This window comes from Hippocampus guttulatus, chromosome 11 (genome assembly GCF_054856545.1).
Source record: "Hippocampus guttulatus isolate MCC_2025c chromosome 11, RoL_Hgut_1.0, whole genome shotgun sequence".
NCBI lineage: Eukaryota > Metazoa > Chordata > Actinopteri > Syngnathiformes > Syngnathidae > Hippocampus > Hippocampus guttulatus.
In genome coordinates this window covers 14,044,653-14,068,263 of record NC_141271.1, presented here as the reverse complement: position 1 = coordinate 14,068,263, position 23,611 = coordinate 14,044,653, and the positions used below count along the sequence as shown (strand labels likewise).

The 23,611-nt window shown below is 42.8% G+C and overlaps 1 protein-coding gene across 2 annotated transcripts; it reads right to left on the bottom strand.

Annotated features, from left to right (window-relative positions):
• Nucleotides 1-11,804: 11,804 nt before the first annotated feature.
• sik1 (salt-inducible kinase 1) lies at nucleotides 11,805-23,367 on the bottom strand. Of its 2 annotated transcripts, none has more exons than XM_086123902.1 (14): nucleotides 23,263-23,367; nucleotides 21,850-22,046; nucleotides 21,636-21,752; nucleotides 19,726-19,789; nucleotides 18,807-18,968; nucleotides 18,114-18,238; nucleotides 17,906-18,029; nucleotides 17,581-17,801; nucleotides 16,945-17,094; nucleotides 16,755-16,865; nucleotides 16,447-16,672; nucleotides 15,143-15,400; nucleotides 14,809-14,998; nucleotides 11,805-13,874 (listed from the first exon to the last, which is right to left on the bottom strand). In XM_086123902.1, the coding sequence occupies exons 2-14, from the start codon at nucleotides 22,003-22,005 to the stop codon at nucleotides 13,382-13,384; spliced, it is 2,397 nt and encodes a 798-aa protein (XP_085980028.1). In that variant the 5' UTR covers nucleotides 22,006-22,046; nucleotides 23,263-23,367; the 3' UTR covers nucleotides 11,805-13,381. The 2 variants fall into 2 exon arrangements, with proteins under 2 accessions (XP_085980028.1, XP_085980027.1); XM_086123901.1 differs by lacking the exon at nucleotides 23,263-23,367 and adding an exon at nucleotides 22,961-23,203.
• Between the last annotated feature and the right edge of the window lie 244 nt (nucleotides 23,368-23,611).

Sequence of the window (23,611 nt, the reverse complement as noted above, 5' to 3'; positions counted from 1 at the left end):
TATACCGTACTGTTGATCTGAACTGCATCAAACTCACAATGCTGTACCCCCACAAAGCAAAATTGGGATCAGGAATGAAAATCACGGAGTTGGTAAACATATGTAAGGCAATGACATCGTGTTTGTGTATATTATGGATACTTACATAAAAACAAAACCTTGTGATAAAGAAAAAAAATATGTACCAAGGTTTTCTCTGTATGATATTGGGTGACACACGAGTGGTAGAAAATGTGGAATGAAAGATGAGAATGAATTTCTTATTCCCCTTTCCTACCTTGACATCCTGTTTAGAAAGTAAGCCGTAAATTGCTGGTAAGTGACACTTTGCCCGACAGGGTCAGCTCACTGCTCCTCGAATAACGTCAGCATTTTCCCTTCCTCTGGTTGGTCAGAACAAGCTCTATAATTGTGATAATCAGCACTTCCATTGAGTGATATCTTTCGTTTGCACCTTTTTATATGCTTCTGTCGTGTTAAGACAGAGTAATTCCCACCTTCTCCACCTGTCGCTGTAACAAATGACCCAGCCTATGGACACAAATGTGTGCTTTCACACAGTGACACGGCATCCCGCAATCCGATAATTAGATGTTTGCCGAAATACTTATCAAACCATGACAAGTGATTGTCAGTGAATGTGATCATGATTTGAGTTTAATTTTCCACCCTTCCTCCCTCATTTACTTTCCGTCTCTGCTTTGACGCCCTCAAAAAAAGCAGAAGAGAACAGACACGTGCCATCATTCGATGACCACAAACCCGTGTCTGTGTGTGTGTGTGTGTGGTGATGAATAGCGTATGTGAATTCAGACAGATGACGCATGTCCACTTCCCTCCCGGCCTTTCACGCACTCCTGTGCCTGCTGCGAATAATTGCAGAAACCGGCAGTTCAGTTGTCGCCTCGGAGCCAAGAGTCTCGTGAGGGCTGAAAACAAAAAGTACTTTTCAGAGCATGTGATGCATGTGTAGGGCCTGGTCAAATGTCCTCAAAACCATGCCGGCTCGAACAGTGTGTTTTGAGTTGAGCTGCTCAAATTCCTTTTCCTCCACCAATATTTACAATGGAGCTTGTGCAAGGTTTGGTTGTGTTTAGCTGCTCGCATTATTCCTTTTAAAATTAGACTAAAGAGGACAAAACAATTATCCTAGGTTCTGCCGTTGGCTAGGGTACAGCGCCGGATTCTGGTGGTTAAAATAAATCCTTTTAAACTCAAGAAAAAAAACGTTCATTTGGGTTGATATGCTGCGTCAACGCGCCGGTGTATGCTCCACTCCCATATAATTGAATGAGAAATGCAAATGTAGTATTTGGGTGCGAGTCTGTGCTCCAGCAATAATGCTAGGTTGCCGGTGCTTATGTCACCCAGGCCTCTCCAGCAATAATGCTGGAGCACAGACTGCTAAATCTATAAATAACTTATTTATTATGGTAGAGTTTTTAACCAATCATATTTCAGATAGCTTGTGTTGCCAGGTAAACTATACTTGCTCGGGGCCTTCAGATTAAACAGAGCAGGCCCCAGTGCGCTGTAAATGAACGGGCAGAGTCAGTTTGCAATAGCCAATCAGATCACGAGTCTGCGTACCAGGGCCAGCTCGAAGGGTTTACGTCGACACTGGACGTGTGCGTTTGGTGATTGCATTAGCACCTGCTAGAGGAAGCTGTTGCTGCATTTTGACCCAAAATGGCCGAAGGAGAAGACGTTGAATTGGTTACAGGACTACTTTCCACACAATTTTCAAGACGGACCTTCCACTGGATTTACCAATTGAAGTTGTTTTACCAAGGCAGCAATGAAACATCAGAGCTCGGCTGGGCACTTACAAGCTACGGTGCGTTTAAAAACGTTTGGGGACACTCGCGTAGATCTACAGCTCAGTGAACAGGCACTACATTGGTGAGTAAATGAATTTTATTTTACATTTCTTGATTGGACGCTCTAAATTGTCCCTAGGTGTGAGTGTGGGCGTGGATGGTTGTTCGTCTCTGTGTGCCCTGCGATTGGCTGGCAACTGATTCAGGGTGTCCCCCGCCTACTGCCCGAAGACGGCTGGGATAGGCTCCAGCACCCCCCGCGACCCTGGTGAGGATCAAGCGGTTCGGAAAATGGATGGATGGATGGATTTCTTCTTGTTATTTTATTTCGTTAGTATTAATGGTCACGAAATAAAATGACAAAGATACAAAAATGTATCAAAAAAATCAGCTCACCTGCAATTTATAATGGCTCATTGTAGTCAGCTTCGTGCACTAAAATTCGTTCAATCTCAGCTGCTCAACATTTTCAATTATTTGTTGTTGTATAGCCTATTCTCAAAATGCAAATGATCTGTTCATTTTATTTTCAAAGAATCGTTTGTTATTGTGTGGTTGGTTTCTTATATGAAACTGCGACATTGCGCATATTTTTAAATCATCTTTTTATTTTTGACAATATCTGTAAATTTAGTTTCCTGCTCTTTATTGTGAATGCATACTTGATGGTTGTAAAATGCTCCTGAAATTAAGTGCTGCCTGACGAGCCTATATTGTGTTAATGTATGTGACGTCATTGAAGGCCTACGGTTGAAATGCACGGCCCGCCACTGCAGCAATTACTATAAGAAGCTGCAAGGTTATGAATCTACGTTATACAGTATATTCTGGGTTAATTGCTTTCCTTGACTTCCTCCGAATTCCTCAAGTCATTGTCATCAGGAGTTGTGACATAGTGTTGCTTTCAGTGGTGCTATGTAAATGGGTTGACTGTGTTTCTAATCGGACCAAGGACACAGGGATACGTGATCCATTCACACCGCACACATTCGCACTTGGGTGTGAGTGACACGTCCACGCGAGTGACACAAACGTCACCTTGGCATTCACACGGCACTCGGCTCCGAGCAGGAAGTTCGTCAGCGCTCTGTTGCCGGTGCTTATGTCACCCAGGCCTCTTGTCCCACTGTCCTATCACGGCCCCCCACCAACCCCACATGCCCACAGCCCTCAGGCCATCATTATCCAAATCATTGACGGCTAGGGTGGGTGATGAGGAGGAGGGGCGTCATGCAGTCGTGGCACCTGCAGTCACGACCCCGCGTCTGGGAGCTTGCGTCACACGGAGGCGGCTCTGATAGCAGCTTGATTGTCACGTCCATTAGTGGAGGGGGTCGCTCAATAGAAGGTGAAAATAGCTCCACTCTCTCTCTCTCTCTCTCTCTCTCTCTCTCTCTCTCTCTCTCTCTCTCTCTCTCTTTCTTTCTCTCTTTTTGTCTGGCTGGCTGGAAATAACAATACAAAGACTGTGTTCGAAATTACTTTAAAGGGCCCTATATAAGGAGCATGCCAACTCCCATTGCAGCACTAGTACACGTAGCGTTATATTTTATTGGATCGAGGCGGGGCAATTGAGAAAACGGTAAGCGAATTAAATGATCATTTTCGTCCCGTCGCATACCAAGAGATGATGCTCAGCGCGACAGTTGGCATTGATTCTTTTGTTGCGTTTATCGAAATGGTATGTTAGCTATGTACAAAAGCGTTGTCAATAGAGCCCTTGTTCTTTCACTAACATTCAATATCAAGACACCCTGTGCCAGATTCAGCGGCTCCTCTCTCTCCTGTGGTTGAGAGGAAAGAAATTTCATCTGTGCTGTACGTTGCACATAGAGCACATTTGACAATAAAGTTGAACTTGAACCTTAATCCCTCGAACCTGATCTGAAAAAGCTCCAGTTTGTCTTTTGTCTTTCTTTTCTGACCAACGAATTTTCACTCAAGGAAAATGAGAGCTTCCATTTTGATCAAGTGCAGATGAACCGTCCTGAGCTTTGGACATTTTCAACTTTAAAAACCACATTAGCCTACAAACCTTGCAAGCTTGACATCGTTGCTCATCCTAGATAAGGAATTCTTCATTAAGGAGGGCTACATAGAGGAGTCAGGCAAGGGGAAGACCCCATACACGTCACATTTCTGTGACAAAACAAATCAAGTGTCCCTGTCACAGCTTCTCTCAGGGCCTGTAGCACAGCAGATTGAGACAACAGATAATGTGCTTATTTTTTTTTTTTAATAACATGTATAGATCAAAGGCAGCGAAACACAGCCCGCAGGAGAATCATATTGAATTACAGATGTAGATAAAAGCAAAAAACAAAACAAAAACAACAACAACTAATAAAAAGGACACATGCAAGACAATGTGATTGTTGTGTTGGTGTGAATTCTGTCTTCATGCGTCACACGAATTTCCTTCAGGGGAGTGCCAGCCATCTGAATATAACCTTTTAACTGTGTTTATTGTTCCTTACTTTTCTCACATTTCTTGTCCTCCTCACAGATGGCTTGTAGCTTGCAAATGGGATTGTTCGGAAAAAGAACGTGGGATGGGGTGGGAGGCTGACAAACATTCCCGGCTGAGTGAAAACCAACATTCGGGGGGCATACAGTCCCCTCCCAAAAGATTTAGAATGGAAAGGTCAACTTCTTTGCTTTTGTTGTATTCTGAAGATATTTGGGTTTCCCGATCGAATATGAAGATGAGACAAAAATTCAGAAGTCCCGCTTTTATTTCATGGCATTTACATCAAGATGACAGAGCAACTTTTGTTTGAAGCCAACCGGTTTTCAAGTGAGCAAAAGTATTGGAACATACATTATTAAATTAGCTTGAAGTGAATAACATTTCACATTTGGTGGCATACTTGTTACTGCATTACACCTGCAACCCATTGACTGAACCAGACTGTTGCATTCTTCGTTTGAAATGCTTTTCCGGGGCCTTTACAGCAGCCTTTTTCAGTTCGTGTTAGTTTCTGGGGGTTTCTCCCTTCAGTCTCCTCTTCAGGCGGTAAAAATGCATACTGAATTGGGTTAAGGTCCTTTGTTGTGTTGGCAGTGGGTTTTTCAATCATCGTCGTGTTGGAGAGCTCCAGTCTACCTTTAAGGACCCATTTCAGTTTTATAACGTCAAATATAATAAAAAGGATGTGTTTATCGTGCTTTGTAGAGCCGGTCCTCAAAGTTATTTTATTTGTAAACATAGAAATGATTTCCATCCCCTGTACTAGGCGCCTGAAGGTGTCTCTGAGGGGAACTTTTAAGCTTTCCTGTTGATGAAAGCTAAAGTTCAGCAGCCAGTGCGGCTTAATAAATACTTGATGAGATGCTAGCGCAGCATGATGCTGTGTGGGAGAAACAAATCCAAAGAAGAAATTAACCGGTGTCAAGGCTGCCATTCAAATTTCTCTTTCTCTTTGCAGCCTGCCTCTTTTCTCTCTCATCTGCAATTTTTGCCGGTTATTGACGTCTGCAGTGTGGTTCCCCTCCACCCCCCCCCCCCACTTCGTTGGTGACCTTGCACAGCTCCAGCTTACGCAACATTCGCAGAGCTGTGATGACCGAGGAGTCCACTGCGACTCAACACATACAGCACACAAACGACCTCAATTCTAAATTCATGAAACATTTATAATAAAATAAGTTTTCATGTTAAAAATTGATGTTAAAGTTTTTAAACATGTCCTGTTCAACCGCTTCATTGCTTTGGGTGGTGGATTGGTAGGCTTTTTCATGCCGCAACAGTTTTGCTGTGTAACAGTACATTTTGAGATCCACTTTGTATTGAGTATGAATATTTCGTGGAAATGCAGACAGACCGAATGAGGTCTGAGAAGGGACAGACAGAGGAAAAAGAGTCACTGGAGGAAAAATAGAGCAAAAGAAACAACAGCGGCAGTGGACTGGGAAGGCGGCGCCGCACTCTGTGAAGAAGGGACATTTTTTTGCAGCAAATAGGACAGGGTGGCACAGGACCGGAAATAACAGTGGAGCGTATAAGCAATTGAGGATAGGACAGAAAAGGAGCGGTTAGAGCATGACAAGCATATCCATGACAAAACAGGACAGGAGAGAGGATCGGACAGAAAATGACTGAAAGTATTGGACAAAACAGGACAAGGCATGGCAGAGAACGACAGGAAAGAATTGACCGGTTGCTCATGCGTGAATAGAATTTCAGAAAAAAAAATTCCACCTGTTGGTGAACCTTACCCTTAATTTGTAAATGCTACTGAAAATATTCCTATCTAACATAAACTATTAGTAAACAATACAAAACGTCTTTATTTGTGTAGCGCTTTCACAACAGCTGCAGCTGTAACAAAGAGCTTTACGGAACATATAAAAACAGGAAGACAAGATTTCTTCCATGATCTCTGATGAGAAATGTTGTAAAAATTGACCACTGTTATTTTTGTAAGCTTGCCCCCCCCGCCCCCCCCCCTTGCAGTTCCAAAATCAGATCTACGCCCCCGGGGGCTGGACAGAACTTAAAAGGACATAAGACAATACAAGGACAACACAATAAAGAATGAAAGTGACCCCACAGCAAGCGATTGCATCGCAAAAGTGTGTTTCTAGGAAAACGTGCTTGTTCATCAACACCGGCATACAGAAGTTATCTGGAGATTCAGCGTCGGCGCATAAATTAGGAGCAGGACAGAGCATAAATTAGGAGCAATTGTGGAGTTTTATGACTGTCACATAAATGTCTCTCCTTCCAAAGCCTTGCAGGGTCACATGTTTGTGTGTTGGGAGAATTGTTATGGTGACTCAGGATTTTCCATCCCGAGAGCCCCTATCTTCCCCATTAGCCTTTTTTTTTTCCACCTCCTACGTCAATGCATGCAGACAGCTGGGTCACCGGGTTTTCCTGCTCAAAGCCCCGTGAGAGCTGCGGCCATCCAGCCGTGCTCACTGGCTCGCTTTTTACAGGCTCATGATTGCAGCCTGCATGATCATAGGGTTTGTCTGCAGTGTGTTTAAAACAAAGCAGACAAGTGATAAGAAACCGATTTTAATCTTTATACAGCAAAGGAACCATGTTTGGTCACTTAAGCGAGCATTCAAGCAAATCAACCCTGCAGCCGTTTGGCTTTAGCCAATGGTGCTTTGACTCCACCGGCTTGTTTGGTGAGCTATATTAGCAGTCCTGAACAATCAGTGATCTATATTAGAGGTGCAAGGTTTAATCGATTAACTACTAAATGAAAATTAAATTAGTAGATCATTATTTTTGTGAAGGGATTAATCATTTAAAGGTGTTGTTAAACTTGAACTTGTAATTCTCTGATTTCTGTAGTACTCTATAAAAGCCGAATGATTAGCTTTGTGTTTTTTCAAAATAAGACATTGGCAACCATTTGCGACATGGGCTTTTACATTGGAAAAACAACAATCAACAATTATAAGATAAGATAAGATATCCTTTATTTGTCCCGCACTGGGGAAATTCACAGCCTCCAGCAGCAAGAATGTAGGCAGAAAGAAAAAGAAAAAACAAACAAACACCGTTCAATTAAGTGCAATATAAATACAAAATGGATAAATCGCAGTGCTATTTACAGTTGTTTTCCACATCATTTAATTATTATTAATAATATTATTGTTGCTATTTTTTATTCAGCAGCCTGACAGCAGTTGGTAGGAACGAGCGACTAAACTCATAATCGAATCATAATTCATTCCCATATGTAGATTTTCTGCACTGCTAATGAGAAATCATGTCCTGTTTTTGAATAAAGGGATGGAAATTAAAACCTGTTTTTTAAAATATCCAATTCATCAATTAATCAATAATATAATTCACAGATTATACTAAAAATAATTATTAGTTGCATATATAGATTCACATTGTCAAAGAGCGTAAGCCATTTTCTTTTTCTTTAGCCATCGATGATCAAATTCTCCATAAAGGGCAGAAAGGCAAGGACATACCCTTAATTTGAAGTTTTTGTTATTTGTCATTTGAGTGCAAGCCCTTTAAATCAAAAATTTGTAAGAGAAAAAATGTACTGTATATTCGCACGTGAGGACTGACCAATAGCATAGATTGTGAAAATGTATGACATTGACCAAACTGTGACAGTTTTGTGAGATTTTGAAAAAACTCCAAGTTGGAGGACTTTTGGAGTGTGCAAAGGGGAAGTTAATAACTCAGGAGGGTGAAGCTTTAACACAACGAGCTGATTGGAAAAGTGACAAAATGAAAATAAACAGGAGAAAATAGACTCCAATCTCTGGACGCAGACTGCTTAATTTACCTCGACAAATCCGAAAAGAGCCGCCATGATGGGCTGTTCCAGCTCAAACCACTCATCTCGACTGCTGCCAATACTCATTTTGTCCCCCCCGGGTCGTTGTGCCAGCATGACACATGACCCACTTAGGGGGGAACAAAACCAATTCAACATGGACATCCTGCACACTTGCGCGTATGACGTCAGGATGACCTTGTACGATGCGATGCAGGTAAACAAAGCCACTGGGGGAGTTTCAGCTGGGCATGATTAAAATGTGTTTCAGGTATTAGGTATTTAGTCGATCCAAAGGACTTTGCATTCTCCCTCACTTTAGTATGAGACCCTCGCACAGACCTCTAACCTGCAGCCAGTATGACACTCGGTGCTCATCCGAATGCAACATTACGTCACAGTCTGGTTTCCAGCCAATGCGGGTCAACTGATTTTGTCAAGTGGTTGCACAAAATAAAATCATCTGTTCATGAAATATATCAAATACATCAAATTCAAACCCACGACCTCTGTACACAGAGGCGGATGTGCTAAGAAAACAAAAAACGGCATCAAAAATACATACATAATTACATTTTGACGTGTTGAATATGTTTTTAAATAAATAATAATGATGAATTCATACAAAAAATAAGCATTTTGAAAAATATGAACATGTCAAAGATACAGACTACATTAGACTAAATACAATTAAAATAATGCTCAAGAAGTGGCTGGCAACCAGTGCAGGGTGTACCCCGCCTACTGCCCGAAGACGGCTGGGAAAAGCTCCAGCACACTGAAATATCTCTTCATTTAAGTCGGTCACCATGAAAATGTGAGCATTTGAAGAATCTGTAGTATGTATGTGTGTGTATATGTAGATGGATGGATAGGTAGATAGAAAATGTCCTGAATAAGATGAACCGTTTGAAGGCGGAATGGTTTGAAGCTTTTGACAAGCATTTTCTCCCAGTGTGAGCTGGCAGTAGTCGGCGGTGTGTTAAAAACGCAGCTGCCTGCCGGCGGTTTGAGTTACGCGTCTGAAAGGTGAGGCGCACGAACAAGAGCGCAGAAAGACAATCTGCAAAGGGAAGCTATATTGGCACGCAGCTGCTCGGCTGAGTGGGCACTAGCCATAATGGAAAGGAATGCCTGTCATGGAATGCTCATGGAGCTGCTGTGCAATATTAACAGAGGCCCGACGTGCGTCATAGCGCTCACAGATGACAGCCCCGGTGTGTGTGTGTGTGTGTGTGTGTGTGTGTGTGTGTGTGTGTGCTCTGCTGTCCTACATGTCTCATTACTGTGCTACAGTGAGCTGATGTATGCAGCGTGCTAATTACAAGTCGGTGAAGGCACTTCATCCCAAAGTGTGGGTTGACTACTTTGTGACAGATGGGAACGCAAAAAGCCCCCTGAAATGATTGATTTGTTTTTTCTGCAACGAGCACCGTGCTTGACAGATAGGCCCGCTCTCCTGAACTACCAACAATTTCTTGAAGGGGAAGTCAAATCGCAACTGTTCTTCACAATGTTCCTTCCTCCATCCATCCATGTTCTTATCCGCTTATTCTCACGAGGGTCGAGAGCGAACTTCACTGTTTGTATTGACCACTCTGAGTATAGTATCTCAGCATCGTGGATTGTGACTGATAGTAGTTTGGTTTACATTTCACAGTAATTTTTTTGGCCCTTTGGGCTTTCCTTTTATTTGGTTGTTGCCACACATTCTGCCACTTGCTCTCAACTAAAAATGATGTAACGACCAATCCCATGATCTTGCGCGTGAGCAAGCAAGCCAAAGTCACAGGTGTTTCTCATTGTATGTTAGCATTAAGGTAACGGAGGCTATGTGTTTGTTTTCAATATGCAAAATGAAATTCTCTCTTTTTCTTTTCTTTTTTGTAACCTTCAACTGAGATAAATGGCCTGAAGCAAATTTGTGGTGTTTTTTTGGGCATCTGAATCCGGTTAATGGTACTTCAGTTCATTTCATTTGACATCCAAGTAAATGAAATTCATCACAGTGCAAAAATCAGCTTGTAAGTCAAGCTATCACGATATGTCTTCATTCTTGATCGTTTGCGTGTTTCGAGCATGCCACAGACATCTTATCAAGACACTTAGGAGATATATTTTAAATGTGAAAAAAGGGTGTAGTATGTATCCTTAAAGAAAACAATGACGCAACATCAGCTGTAAACACAAACACACACAAGCAGAATTGTCAGGAAGCCGGCCGTAGAGCTGTGTGAGATAAGCGCGCCGCTAATTGAGCGTACATGAGGGGGGAAGGAGACACATGCGTCAAGCCGCATAATGGAGCTCTTTGACAGGAAGAGAATGAATGCCGCGCGCAGAAGGCCGCAGCAAAGTCAACAAACAAGCTCAGCAGGACATTCGGTTCACACAGCTCAGGAAATAGCACCATTTCAATATTGTGGTCATATTCTGAAGTGACTTTTTAAGTAAGAAGTGTCCAAACTAGTCCAAAAAAAGTCAACCTAAACTTTTGCGTATTTTAAAGATGTAATGACAGCCATAGTCCCTTTACCTGAACATGCAGCCCCATATCTTCAAATTATGGCCGGCCCCTGAGATGGCTAAAACCGGATGGAATTTGCTGCTTAATTCATATCCCACAATAAAAAATATTATTCAGAATAGCGTATTTTGACTCATGGGCCCAGATGGAACATATTATTGTTACAAAAAAAAAAAAAAGAGTTGACTTTCCCTTTAAAACGTGTGCAACAGCTCTCCAAGGTATGATTACTTCTGTTGTTGCTTCCCATGTTGACACTTGTGGAGTTATTCCAATGCAATTTTGAGCAGATGCTAGCTGTGTTTTGTGTCCGGTCAGTATAAACACAATCATATTGGATATGCGGCCTTATAACTGCCTGTAGATGTTACAAATGAAACTCCTCAACTCACTTCAATGTAGTTCCTTGGCACCGAGATGCCATAAGATGGTGCCAAAGTAATACCTTTATTGCCTTGGCCAAAGTACAAAACAGCAAATATTTCAAAGCTAGTAACAGATGATTAATACAATCCAGGAAGCGGTGAATGTGCAAATATCGAATTGTAGTTACGCGGGGTTCACTGTACTTACCATGTGGGAAAGGAGAGTCACAGTTGCAGACACACTTTTTCAGCCATGTGTACAGGCATTGCAATAGATACATTGTTTTCTGTGTACACCATGCATCCTATTTGGCGTTTCATTCAAATACGGAACCTTGCACTGTGTTCAATGATACCTTCACTGGTTATGTAAATGTCTCGCGCCGTGGCATCTCATGACTTCTAGACATCGCCGCATTTTCATGCATTCCCAAAGAAGTTATGTAAATAGGCTGATGGATGAGATCACGGCGGTGGAATGTGTTTGCCAACACGCGCTGTCAAGTTTGAACTTGGGTTGCCTGGCAGTTTTAAAATGTCTCCCAATTGAAAATGAAGCTGCGTGCTCTCATGCTAGATGCACGGAGCTAATAAATACAAACATCTGTCAGCCACACCACTTGATGAAAAGGTGGGAACACACAACTTCATACTGATATTGATCTAACTATTAAAAAAAAATGGATCACGGAAATAAGACATTGTTTGCCCCTGGCTCTCCCTCTATTCAAAGTCGAATGAAAAAGTCTTGGGGCTACAAATGTAATCAAATGCACCACACAGCCGATGCATCATATGACTGTGTTGATGAGAAATCAATTCCAACCAGAGGTCATTTAGGAAGTGAACTTTATTTAAATAAATAGCACATAAATAAAGACATCTTTCCTCATTCTCATACACTCAAACACACACACGGTCAGTCAAGTAACAAATCAGGAAAAAAATCGACATGAAATACTTCTTATTCTCCAAAATTGTTATCAAAAAAGGGTCATGTTGCATCGAGAGTCATAGTGTTTCGCTCGCTCGAGACCGTTCCTTTTTTGCACAACAAATGCAACTTCGACCGATTTCAGCAATAGGAAATATGTGCAATGCTGCTTTTGCTTACACAGCAAGGTCAAAGAGCTCAAACATTGCACGTTTGTTCATGTAAAAAGGCACACGTGTTGGTAGTGAGTGCAAAACAACCCGCGGCATTAACACTACAATGTTTTTTTTCCAACATGGAAGTAGAAATAAAAACGTATTCATTTTTTTTTTTTTTTTAACACAGTATGATTCACTTGCTTCTAAACATTGTTGCCGGGTACAGTATACAGTAGATTGCTAGACTGTGAACGTACCTGGAGAAGCTATTACAACAAGCAGCATTAGGATTTGGTGGCGACCCCAGCTTACTTCATTTTGGCTGAGCAACATGCTACATGTGGACAACTCAGTAGTGTGTCTAGCACTGATTCTAGCCAGGCTCTTTGGTAGCTAAAAAAAACAAACAACTTTTGTTGTAACTCGGTTACATAGCTAGTACCTGTAAATGTGCCCATGAAGCTATTGCACTGTTCCCGCCATTTGGGGATGGCCTGAAATTTCCTTGATGAGATGTCAGAATCTTTCTGAATGTTCTAAACTCCTGCTTCCATCTCAAGTGGAGTATTGAGCAGAATAGTCTCCTATGTTGGTCTTCTTCCACATCGCCTCAATGGCGTATTAGTATTGCTAACTTTTCCTATGTGCTAAATGAAACAAACAAACAAAAAATAGGAGCTGGTGTGTGACTTAGATTGGGGTTTTCCATACCAACGAACCTTGCTTTGTGCATCGGGTGAACAGAAAAGGGGCCTCCCCCAAAATGCTCCCAGAATTTTTTTTTAAGATTCAGAGAAGAACTGAAGGGGTGTCCCATTAGATGGTAGACTTTAGTCCACATAGTGCTATTGTTGAGGCTGAAGGGACAAAAAAAAAAAACTGGATGCAAGGTACATAGTTGTGCTTGTCTCACTCAAAAAAGACAATTTTCCTTCACTGTAGGCTGATGAGGATAAAACAAAAAACAACAAAAAAAAAAGCATTAGCACAGCTTCAATATATCAAAAAAGAAAAATCTCTTTCATCCAACATAATAATTGTTGTACGTTGATTGAAGAGTGTGTCTGGAGAGGGTAAAAAAAAAAGGTGACTAGTGGGAAGCGCATCATAAGGAAGTGAAATGTTTTGGTCCTCGCTCCAGTCATGTGTCTGATCGTTGTCTTCCTGTTTTCGTTTTCTTTGAAAACGGCCTGTTATTGCTTCTCGTATCACCTTGTGCACAGTTTGGTTATTGCTCATTTAGCTTATATCATAACAAAAGCGCACGCAGGAAGCTTGCGTCATTTTTTTTGTTTTTTTTTTTTGCATCGACTCTTTCTACTTGACCATCACGCAGCTGCTCAGCGGCGTCTGACCGGTCAGAACCAGCTCCTGCATGTCGGGCTCGGCTCCGGATGGCGAGACCATGGCCCAGGCGGCGGGTTTGCCGGCGAAGTGCGTGGCGTCTGGCTGTTGCTGCATTGCCGGGTAGTGGTGGTGGTGGTGGTGTTGGGCGTGCGAGCTGATGTGCAGACGGGCCTCCAGGAGGTAAGCGGCGGAGGCCACGGGAGATAAAGAGGTGGAGACGGTCTCCAGGCCGTGCTGCCAGAGACCGTGAGGCAGGCCCAGCGGCTGAGGGGGCGGCATGGGGTGCTGAGGCTTGTTGTGAAGGAGGCAGGGCGCCTCGAACAAAGTAGAAGGGGCGAATACTGAAGTAGGCGGAGTAGAGGGCGGCTGCTGCTGGGACAGAAACAGCAGAGCATTCTGGCTGGGTCCTGGCAGAGCATTCTGGACCTGAGCTTGGTGTGGCTGGTGCTGGATTTGGAGCATCCTAATCGAAACAAAGAATAAAAAAATCAAGGAAAAAAAACGCAGTTTGAATGAGTTCTGATGACACTGTGGGAACAAGGTTATCATAGTTAACAAAAGCCAACAATTTAATTTGGAAAAAACAAGTGTGCATTTGAAAAAACATTAATTGAAACTACATTTTACATGTATAAAATTAGCTAAGGCTAACTATATTTATAGCAAAAATGTCCTTAACTCAATTAAGGCTAAATTAAAACTAAGCCTCCGTCCACGAAAAAAAAAATCTACAAGAACAAATCTATACTTAAAACTGATTGAAATGATCTACATTTAAAATACAATGTCAAAATGAAATAAAAACTATCATGAAAAATCAAAACACTTATAAAATAATAATAATAATAATAAATAAAATGCCCCTCAATAATCTGCACTCATGAGATTAATGTTTCTCTCTCTCTATTCACAAATAACATGCCCCCCCAAGAAAAATCATGAATATAAAAAATAAAATACAAGAGTCAAATTAGAAAGAAGAAATTAGCGATGTACTTTAGGGAGAAGAAACAAAAAATATCCTGGATGAATCTGCCTCTAAATTGCCGGAGATAAGTAACCACCCATTTTCATTTTTTTTTCGAATGGTCAGTTTTTTAAAAATATTTTTTAATACTTGGTAGGACAGCTAAGAATGTTAAAATGTTACTTAAAACATTGCCTGTACAGTTCAGAAAGGTTGATGACGAGAGATTATTTCCATTAGTTAACTGCCTTTTTTTTTGTTGTTTTCGCTTTTTACAGAATACTTTGTTCAAATACATTGAAAATGTTGATGAGGTTTAACTGTTTAAAGTCATCTCTCTATATTGGGATTGTTTTTACGGATTGCGATTTGGTCTGGCGAATGTAATTCGAAATCTGACAAATAGAACTTTTTTTTTTCCACGTCTCACCGTTGCTGGTGCAGCACCTCCTCCAGCATGCTGCGGTGCTCGGAGAGGGCGGGGCCCAGAGAGCCACGGCTGCCCCGGTTGGAGGACGGGGGCGACGCCACCGGCCTCGTCAGACCCTTGATCTTGTTCAATCCCAGGAGCCCTTTGGTGCGAGTGTTTTTCCTCAGCTGCTGCCGGAAAGCTTTGAGGCCTGCAGTGAGGCAAGGGAATGTGTTACACAATACCATCTTGTGATCCGACAAGGTTCAGGCATGAGAGAGCAGCGAAAATCAGGTTCAGAGAAGAGGTGGGGGTGGAGGGTAAATGACCCCGTTTGAATGTTCTGTTACGGTACCTTGGGTGAGGGATGTGTCAGAGGCTCTGCGACCCTCCTGGAAACTGGCCGCAGGAAGGCTCCCCTGGATCTGGGGCAGGAGGTGGGAGGAGAGGGCCAGGGGGGCGCCAGCGGGCAGGAGGCCCCCCTCTTTAGCACCGCAGGTTGGGGGTGTTGACACGTCGCCACCCGTGGGAGCCTGCAGAGTGGTGGTGGGACTGGAGGACGACTTGAGGCAGCTGTCAGAAGAGGCGCCGTCAGAGGGACTGACAACTATACCTGCAAGGAAAAAGGGAGAATTTGTTCGAATGAATGACAAAATTGCTTAGGAGTCAAAAATGGCAAAGAAATACATGCCGGAGAACTGGTTGGCTAATTCCTATTGAAAGAGTGACTTCATTCTGCATGTATTCTTCGACTGCGCGATTTCTATTTACATCGTGCGCTGTCATTTCCTGACTTTTGAGGTCAATGTCCATTAAATCCTCGACTGTCCGTATCAATCATTGCATATGAATGCAGTTGGTGAGTCAAAATGCCAAAGAAGGAAAACTCCGGAGTTGAAGGGCTGGTTAAAAATATCAATCCCCCAGAAATATGTCCCCTAAGGGCTGCATAGGGGAATGACGTGAGATATTGTGGTTGGTTCGGATCTTTCGGCAATGCCATGACATCATTGCCTTTTTTGGCCCGGCAGTTTGCTTCAGAGCCTTATTTGACTGTTAAAAATGTGCCACTAAATATTTACCATTTCTTGTAGAAGATTAGACAACAACAGATTAACGTGTACATTTTTAACTTTGACATACATTTTCTTTTTGGAGAAAAAGCGTATTTTATTATGATTTTATGATTTTATTTTTAGACATTTTCTTGTTTTTGTTCTTGATTAAAACATCTTTTTTCTATTCACTTTTTAGGATGATTTTTTTCCCCACAATTATTCTTTATTTCAAGAAATTGTATTTTTATATGATAAAAGTTCATTTCATCATATTTTATATTTAAAATAATTAAATGTATTTCATTTTGTTTATTTGTTAAATATACCGAATAGTATTCGATTATATATTTATTCATACTTCAATTTTGATGTATTTCATTTAATTCCAATGGTATTAGGTATTATTCATTTATATTTAATAATAATAATAATTGCAATAGGTATATATTAAAAATAATAATTGCAATATATACAGTATGTACTAAAAGTAATAATTGCTACATATATACAGTATATATTTTATTTTTTTGTGTGTGTGTGGGGGTTGGGGGGGTCCCTAGAGTGAGTAGGCAGAAGAGGCATAATGTAGTGGACTACTTACACGGAGGGTTGCACTGGTGAAACCGTGCGGACACCTCGGCCAGGGTGTGCCGACGTGAGGTGGTGGTGGGGGGCCGCAGCGGACCCACGCTTTGCGCCGCCTCCTCCTCCTCCAGGTCGTGGGGCCGCACCTCCTCGCTGATGCTCGTCTCCAGCAGGCTGTTGGGCGAAATGGAGCGGTTCCACAGCAGCCTGTTGAAGCTGGCCTCCACCGGGAAGACCACGCGCTGGAGAAGGGGAAGCACGGTTTAGAAAGGCATTCAAGTTGGATGGCGATCATGTTTGGTGCCTTCTTTTTACGACATTTACCTGGAACAATCCACCTTGGTCGCACTCCATCTCCGAGTAGATGGGTGGAACATTTTTGCTTGGAATGGGGAAGACCGCCGTTCTGAAGTTGTTTGCCTTCATGATGATTTGCTGCAAATGGGGAGAATCGTCATCGGTGACTTGGATGAGAGTCATTTGTTTCTTCGCAGAGCAGGAGGAGAGAGCTCACCTCTGCTCCTGTGGTGTCAGAGATGCTCCTCTGCCGTTGGTTCCAGCTTCCGCACTGACGGCTCAGCTGCTGGTTGCGATGCTCTTTGACCCTCTCCAGAAGCAGGTAGTAGATGGCCGAGAAGTGATTGTAGCTGCTGCTCTGCAAAGACTGAAGACGAAATGGTAAAGTTAGCGTCAACCGCAACACCTTGATAAACTCTGAATCGAAACTGTCCATTGTGTACAGCACAGGAGGTCAAACTCAAGGGCCGGGGGCCAGATCTGGCCCGCCACATCATTTTATGTGGCCCGCAAAAGCAAATCAAAGATAGCAACTTTAATGATGCTTGCTAAAATTTCTACCAAAATTTCGAATTCTCGTTTGTAATAAATAAGAGTGATACTGTAAGCATGAATAAACTTATTGACTTCATATGGTTACAGTCCTAACGGCCCTCCAAGGGAAGCTAGCTAAAATCTGGCCCGTGACAAAAATTAGTTTGACACCCCTGGTGTAGGGTGATGGAAATGCATTCATTTATTCTTCTTGAATTGATTACGAGTCCAGTCTTTAAATGCAGACACATTTGGTGGCATATTGTGCAATGTTCTAAATCTCGTGCTGCCGCCGCAAAGATAGTTTTTGATTGCTCACTTCGATGGTCCTTTGGCGGTCGATTCCCAGGGTGTTCATGATCCCCAGCACAGGTTCACTATAGTCCCCGAGGTTGGAGTTGTAATCTGTCAGTGTGTGGCTCAGGGTTTGGTGGGCTGCCGTTGGGTCCGCCAGCATCCAACGGTGCTGCTTGATCTGGGCCACGCTGATCCGTTTCGCCGGGTCCACTACCAGCATCTTGCGGATGAGGTTTTCGCAGTCTGGAGGAAATTGTTTGGGAATGATGTGAGTTTTTTTGTTTAACACCAAGGACAAAGAACTGATTTGCACTAATTTCACTGTGGTGGTGGTGATTAAAAGCTACCTTGGGACATGAAGAAGGGGATTCTGAAGCGCCCCTCAGTGACTCTTTGCTTGAGTGCAGGAAGGCTGGGACCGTCGAAGGGAAGGGAGCCACACACCAGCACATAGAGCACCACACCGAGGCTCTGCGAGGAAAAAAAATATAGACATTCACCAAGATTCGAACAAAATGGATTTGGATTCAATTTATTTTTAAAATAATAACTTACCCAAATGTCCAGTTGAGGTCCTTCATACTCTTTGCCCTCAAAGACTTCAGGGGCCGCGTACGGCGGGCTGCCACACCATGTCGACAGGGGCTCCCCTGCGTTGTAAAAGTTACCAAATCCAAAGTCTACAAACGCACAATAAAAAAACGTGCATTATTTCATTGTAATTGCGGCACTCTGCATTCCAATAAAAGCAACTGTGATATTACATCCATCTTAAAAATTGAATATTTGAATTTAAAGTAGAAATTAAAACGTATTCATCTGCTGGGTTTGTTTCTTCCGCTTCCAAGTCTTTGAGCAAGTACGTACGACACAAAAGTCAAGTTCATCAATCAGGAGGAGACTTGTTTTTTTTGCCTGAGGCTCAACTCTTCAAACTTATCAAGACATCTTTGACAGTCGGATCCTTCAAACTTTGTGAGAACAGTTTAGAGAACAATACCCTCTTTTGTTTCAAAGGCGCTGAACTAGAGTTGAGCTTGTGTGTGTGGACCACATTACATCACTCAACTGTGACTAGAACTACATGTTCTCTTGCAAGCCGACGTCACTGAGGTCAGCGTACATAGTGTTATCACACTTTAATGAATGCCGAGACGTTAGCAATTAAGACGTTCTCTTCACGGGATGCTGAGCATGGAAGGCGTAAGAAAATATGTGAATGAAACGGGGGAGTCACAGAGGACGTACCGGCTAGTTTGATGTTCATGTTGGCATCCAGGAGCAGGTTCTCGGTTTTGAGGTCACGGTGGACGATGTGGCGCCGGTGGCAGTAGTCGACGGCTGTAAGAATCTGCCAAAATTTCTTCCGCGCTTCCGTTTCGCTCATGCGGCCATTTGAGGTCAGGTGATCTGGAAGTAAGGCAAAGATATTTTGTTGAGGAAAGAGTTGCATGTTTGCGAACTTCCCGGATGTCATGTAAATGTGCCACATCAAGGCCGCGAGTCGCTCGGGTACGCCGTGCATCATTACCTTCTCTTCATCATTGTGAAAAAGGCAAAGAATTGAGACAAAATGTTCTCCAACATTGACATTTTGCTCTTTGAAAACTTTGATGAGTCATGCTTCATTGGATGATGATTTGTTGACAAGGCCAATGAATCCCATCATTTGGTTTTAATACGGTGTTGCATGAACATGTAGCTATATAATATATTTCAACAAAACAATCCGATCCCAATAATAGTGCAGGCGCAGCTCACATGGAACTTTGAACTGTCTTTCGAATGATTAGTGAAGAAACTTAGACACGAGATTTTAGCCCATGTTGAAAACTATGTAGTACTGTTGCAAATGAAAAAAATAAAAATAATGTGAATGTGTACGCCGATGATTAAGTAAGAGTACAATTGTGATTCCCGGTCACTCAATTAGGAATGGCCATCCTTTATTTATTGAGCTTTGATCGATGCCCCGCCTGGGATAAGCTCCCGCATGCCTGCGACCCTCGTGAGGAAAAAGCGGAAAATTGATAGATGGATGTGTGACTTCGCTACTTGGCCATGGTGCTCTTGATTCAATCCCGACTAGTTTGAGAACGGTAAATTGAGCTACTGTGACAAGTACACACTCTAAACATTATCAGAGAAAAACGATTCAAGAACTCACCAAACATCTCCCCGTTCTTTGCGTATTCTGTCACGATGTACAGCATGTCTTTGGTCTCCATGACCTACAAGGAGAGACAAAGAGAGAGAGACGGGAATATTGTAAGAAACCCAAAATGAGTGGAATGAAATGGGAAAATCCAAAGAGTCAATGAATATCTCCGGCATTCTTTCCAACGAATTCAAGAAAGGTGCCATTTTGTCTTTCATGTGGTTTGACTTCTACGAAACACTGGATGTGGTTTCAGAGAGACGCTCACATGGCCCAGAAATGTGTTCCGCAGCCAGCTGACAACCCGAGCTGGAAAGATGATTTTCCAGCTTTTAATAGAAAGGTATTATTTATCCAGAGAGCTCTCGGGGGAAGGTCTGCATCACCCGAGGGTGAAAGTTGCCCACAAGTGTCAGAAATTTTTGCGTATGACATTCAATTCCGGAGTCCGATTCTCTGTATGACTCTTTTATCAGCGAGACAGGGCAGCGCTTGAGGAGAGGTGTAGCTGACGTCAAGAGAACATCATGGCCCCTCGGGTACGACGCGATCGGACACAACGCAAGTGGTGCAAGGTCAGAGGCGAAATCAAGTTCGAAAAGGAGAACGAAATCGACAGTGAAGCGCGACTTTGCAGGAAAAATAACACGATGCGCATGTATCGGGACCTGACTGGACCCGATGAGGAATGCTGACTCATCGTTCCAATTTCTGAATAAAGCCAGGAAACACGATTTTCCCTTTAGACCGAGCGAATGATGCGTGAAACCAATGAGAGTTGCAGCTGCGCAGCTTATGTAATTTTTTGAATTACCTCCGACAAGGAGAACGTCTGCCTGTTAGCAGGATTATGACAAAATGACCAGGCTTACTGTGATGCAGTATGAAATCCCTTTAACGTAGCTGCGATGTTGTTAAAAACATCAAAATAGGCCAAAGCCGTTTATTTCGCCGTACAAATATGACAATAACCAATGTGCAACACGATTTTTACAGAATAAAGTCCGTAATACAGTCTGTATTTTTATTTTACAATTAGAGCTTTTATGATATTTTATTTAACCCTTTGGGGCCTGTTCGCAAGCGGCAAGAAATAGACAAAAAAGAAGTCTGAAGAAAAAAGTCACCCCAACTTGATAATATTTCGCTTGAACACTTGGTAATTCCCCTCCCTGAAAGGACATCCACTTTTTTTTTTTTAAATCTGCCGTTACATTTTTTTTAATTGAATGGACTGTAGAAATCACATTGCTGAGATCGTGAGCATTTCGACATCCATTCTGACCCCGCAAAGCATGTGAAATTGTCATGTGACCCACAAAAAAAACATCCGAATATGATTCCTTGGCCAATAAAACACGACAAAATAACAAAAACAACTAATCACAGTCGATCAAATTATTAACAAACCAGGTACTGTATTGTTCAGACGCTTATAACTGGAGCTTTAATTAATAATCCTCCAAATTCGGTGTGGGGGGAAACCCCAGCTTGCTGGGACAAAAGGCAAAAAGGAAAACAAAGAACGTTTGTTTACATGCTGGTACGTTGCGTTACTCCCGCGCATGTCACACAAAGCCAGCTGAGAGGATTCTCTCTCCTTTAATTCTTCAATTTAATTAGCGAGGGAAGGCCTTCACGTGACGCACAGACACATTGCACTGAGTTGCAGAGGACGCTAATTGGACTAAACGCTCAGCGCCGTCAGCCAATGTGACTCTCCCGTTCCTATGAGCATGATGACTGCATAAAAAAAAATAAAAAATAACATATGAGCCACACATTGTTCCACTAGTTCACATTTGGCAGGTGAAGATCAAGCCACTTCCTGCACTTCAAAGACTTTTTTTCATCAAGTGGACAATAAATATTGTGAAACGGTAACCTTACACCCACACGTGACGCAGCGGCAAACACACCTGATAGAGTTTGATGATGTGCGGGTGGTTGAGCAACTTCATAATCTGCACTTCCCTGTAGATTTTCTCCAAATTGGACGGGTTCAGTCGGGTCTTGTCAATAATCTTGATGGCCACCTGAGCAAATGGTTCACAGTTAAATTTGGATTTATTTGACAAACAAAACAATACAAAATATGCGCAAGTGCATGTCTAAGAAGAATACTCTGCCAACCTGGGTTTTGGTGACTTTATGCTTTGCCAGTTTCACCACAGCAAAATTGCCTTTGCCCAGCGTGCGGATGATCTCGTAGAAGCCCACCTGCAGGGGCCGTCCCTGGGGCCCTGGGCTGGGCTGGGGCACCCGGATGTTGTCTGACATGATCACCATGGTGCAGCAATGCAGGCGGGGGACAGGATGAGGCTAGCGAGCTAAGATATGATAGTTCAGTATTACTTGGATGTCAGTCAACATTCTCACACCATGCTTTGTTCACTCCCTGAATGGCTTAACAGGTTAAATGGGGGCAAGCAGTATAGCAAATGGATGAAATGGATTTCCAATATCGTGCCCAGAAAAGACATAAAAAGCTAATAGATTCCACAGTGGAGATGATCAACGAACACACACACAAGCAAACAATGTATGTAATGCAATGTATACACACTACATACATATTTGAATTAAACAATGTACATTCTTGGAGAAAAGCTATCATAATTTTTTTTTCTTCACCTCGCAGCAGCCATTTTACCATGACGAAAGGATAAGTAGTAGTAGCAGACACTGATAGGATTTTGTTATGAATCCATTTTGTTAACTTGTCTTTTGATGGCGGCGCGGACACCCGCAGCGGTTCCTCTTGTTTTATGTTGAGAGGGAAGAAATTTCATCTGTGCTGTATGTTGCACATACGTACAGCACATTTGACAATAAAGTTGTATTCATTTCAATTCAATTTAGTTGGATCGAAAACATGCTCACTGGGCCATATTACGTGAATGAAAAATATGCGCATTTGTGGTCTTTTTAAAAGAGTGTGCCTTATGTGGCCAATGAGCTGCACAACTCTGCACTAAATACGCACAATTTTCATGAAATTTAAAATGTAATAGACTGTCCAATATTATGCACTTACAGAGATGCAAAGTCAGCATCTCTGGCCCAAGATAGAACCGCACATACAGTAATGTAATTCATTATGTTCTGTTCCAAGTGACTGCAACTGAGTGAGCCTGGAGAACTTTATTTAGCGCGACTTACATGAAACCTATCGTGAGTAAAAGGCAAGTGGAAAATGAGGACTCCTAACTCAGTGACAAATACTGTACTGCATTGCCCTTACCTTACAGCGTGTACATAAATCTCCTCCTCGGGTTCTTCTCGAAAGAAGAAAGCGAAAAAAATAACATCACACTTTCGCAGCGACGTTTAAAAAAATACTGAGCGGGAGCAACTTTGACTCCTCGCCCGTGTAAGGTGACTCGGTTCGGGTCTGTGCGACCGCTGTGTGACGGTGCTTTCCGCCGGAATGTGCCTGAGTGGCTCTGTCGGTACTCGCACGGGGAGGAGGGAAGTCCTCCTCTCCGTACTCGGTCACCTCCCCTTCCTCCACCCCCCTCTCCACCATGACAAATTGATACCTACCTTACTAACGTCACACCAGCGTCAGAGATCCGAGCCGAGTGCAAGGCAAGGCCGGGCACCAGCGCAAGGCGCGGGTTGCCGTGCAACGGAGCGACTCGGTCTCCCGGTGACGTTGGCGCTGATGGAGGGGTTGCTGGGTGATGAGCGTGGTGACGTCAGTAGTGGAGATGTGTCACACGTGATGTTTGAGCGGTAGCGAGCGAGTGAGAGAGAGAGAGACAGAGAGAGCGAGAGCGAGAGGAAGTGGTGACGAACAGTTCACTTTCGCTTTTGTCATATTTCAACTACATATTGAACTATACTGCACATTAAAAATCCCAAAATTATATGTATTATAGTTGTTGCTACT

What these genes read in the sequence shown, in the direction of transcription:
- sik1 (XM_086123902.1), bottom strand. Translation starts at nt 22,005, where the DNA reads ATGGTGATCATGTCAGACAACATCCGGGTGCCCCAGCCCAGCCCAGGG. An exon ending in CCCCTTCTTCATGTCCCAAG is followed by an intron (nt 17,802 to 17,905) that starts GTAGCTTTTAAT and finishes AATTTCCTCCAG; the next exon opens with ACTGCGAAAACCTCATCCGC. An exon ending in ACCGCCAAAGGACCATCGAA is followed by an intron (nt 17,095 to 17,580) that starts GTGAGCAATCAA and finishes TTTCGTCTTCAG; the next exon opens with TCTTTGCAGAGCAGCAGCTA.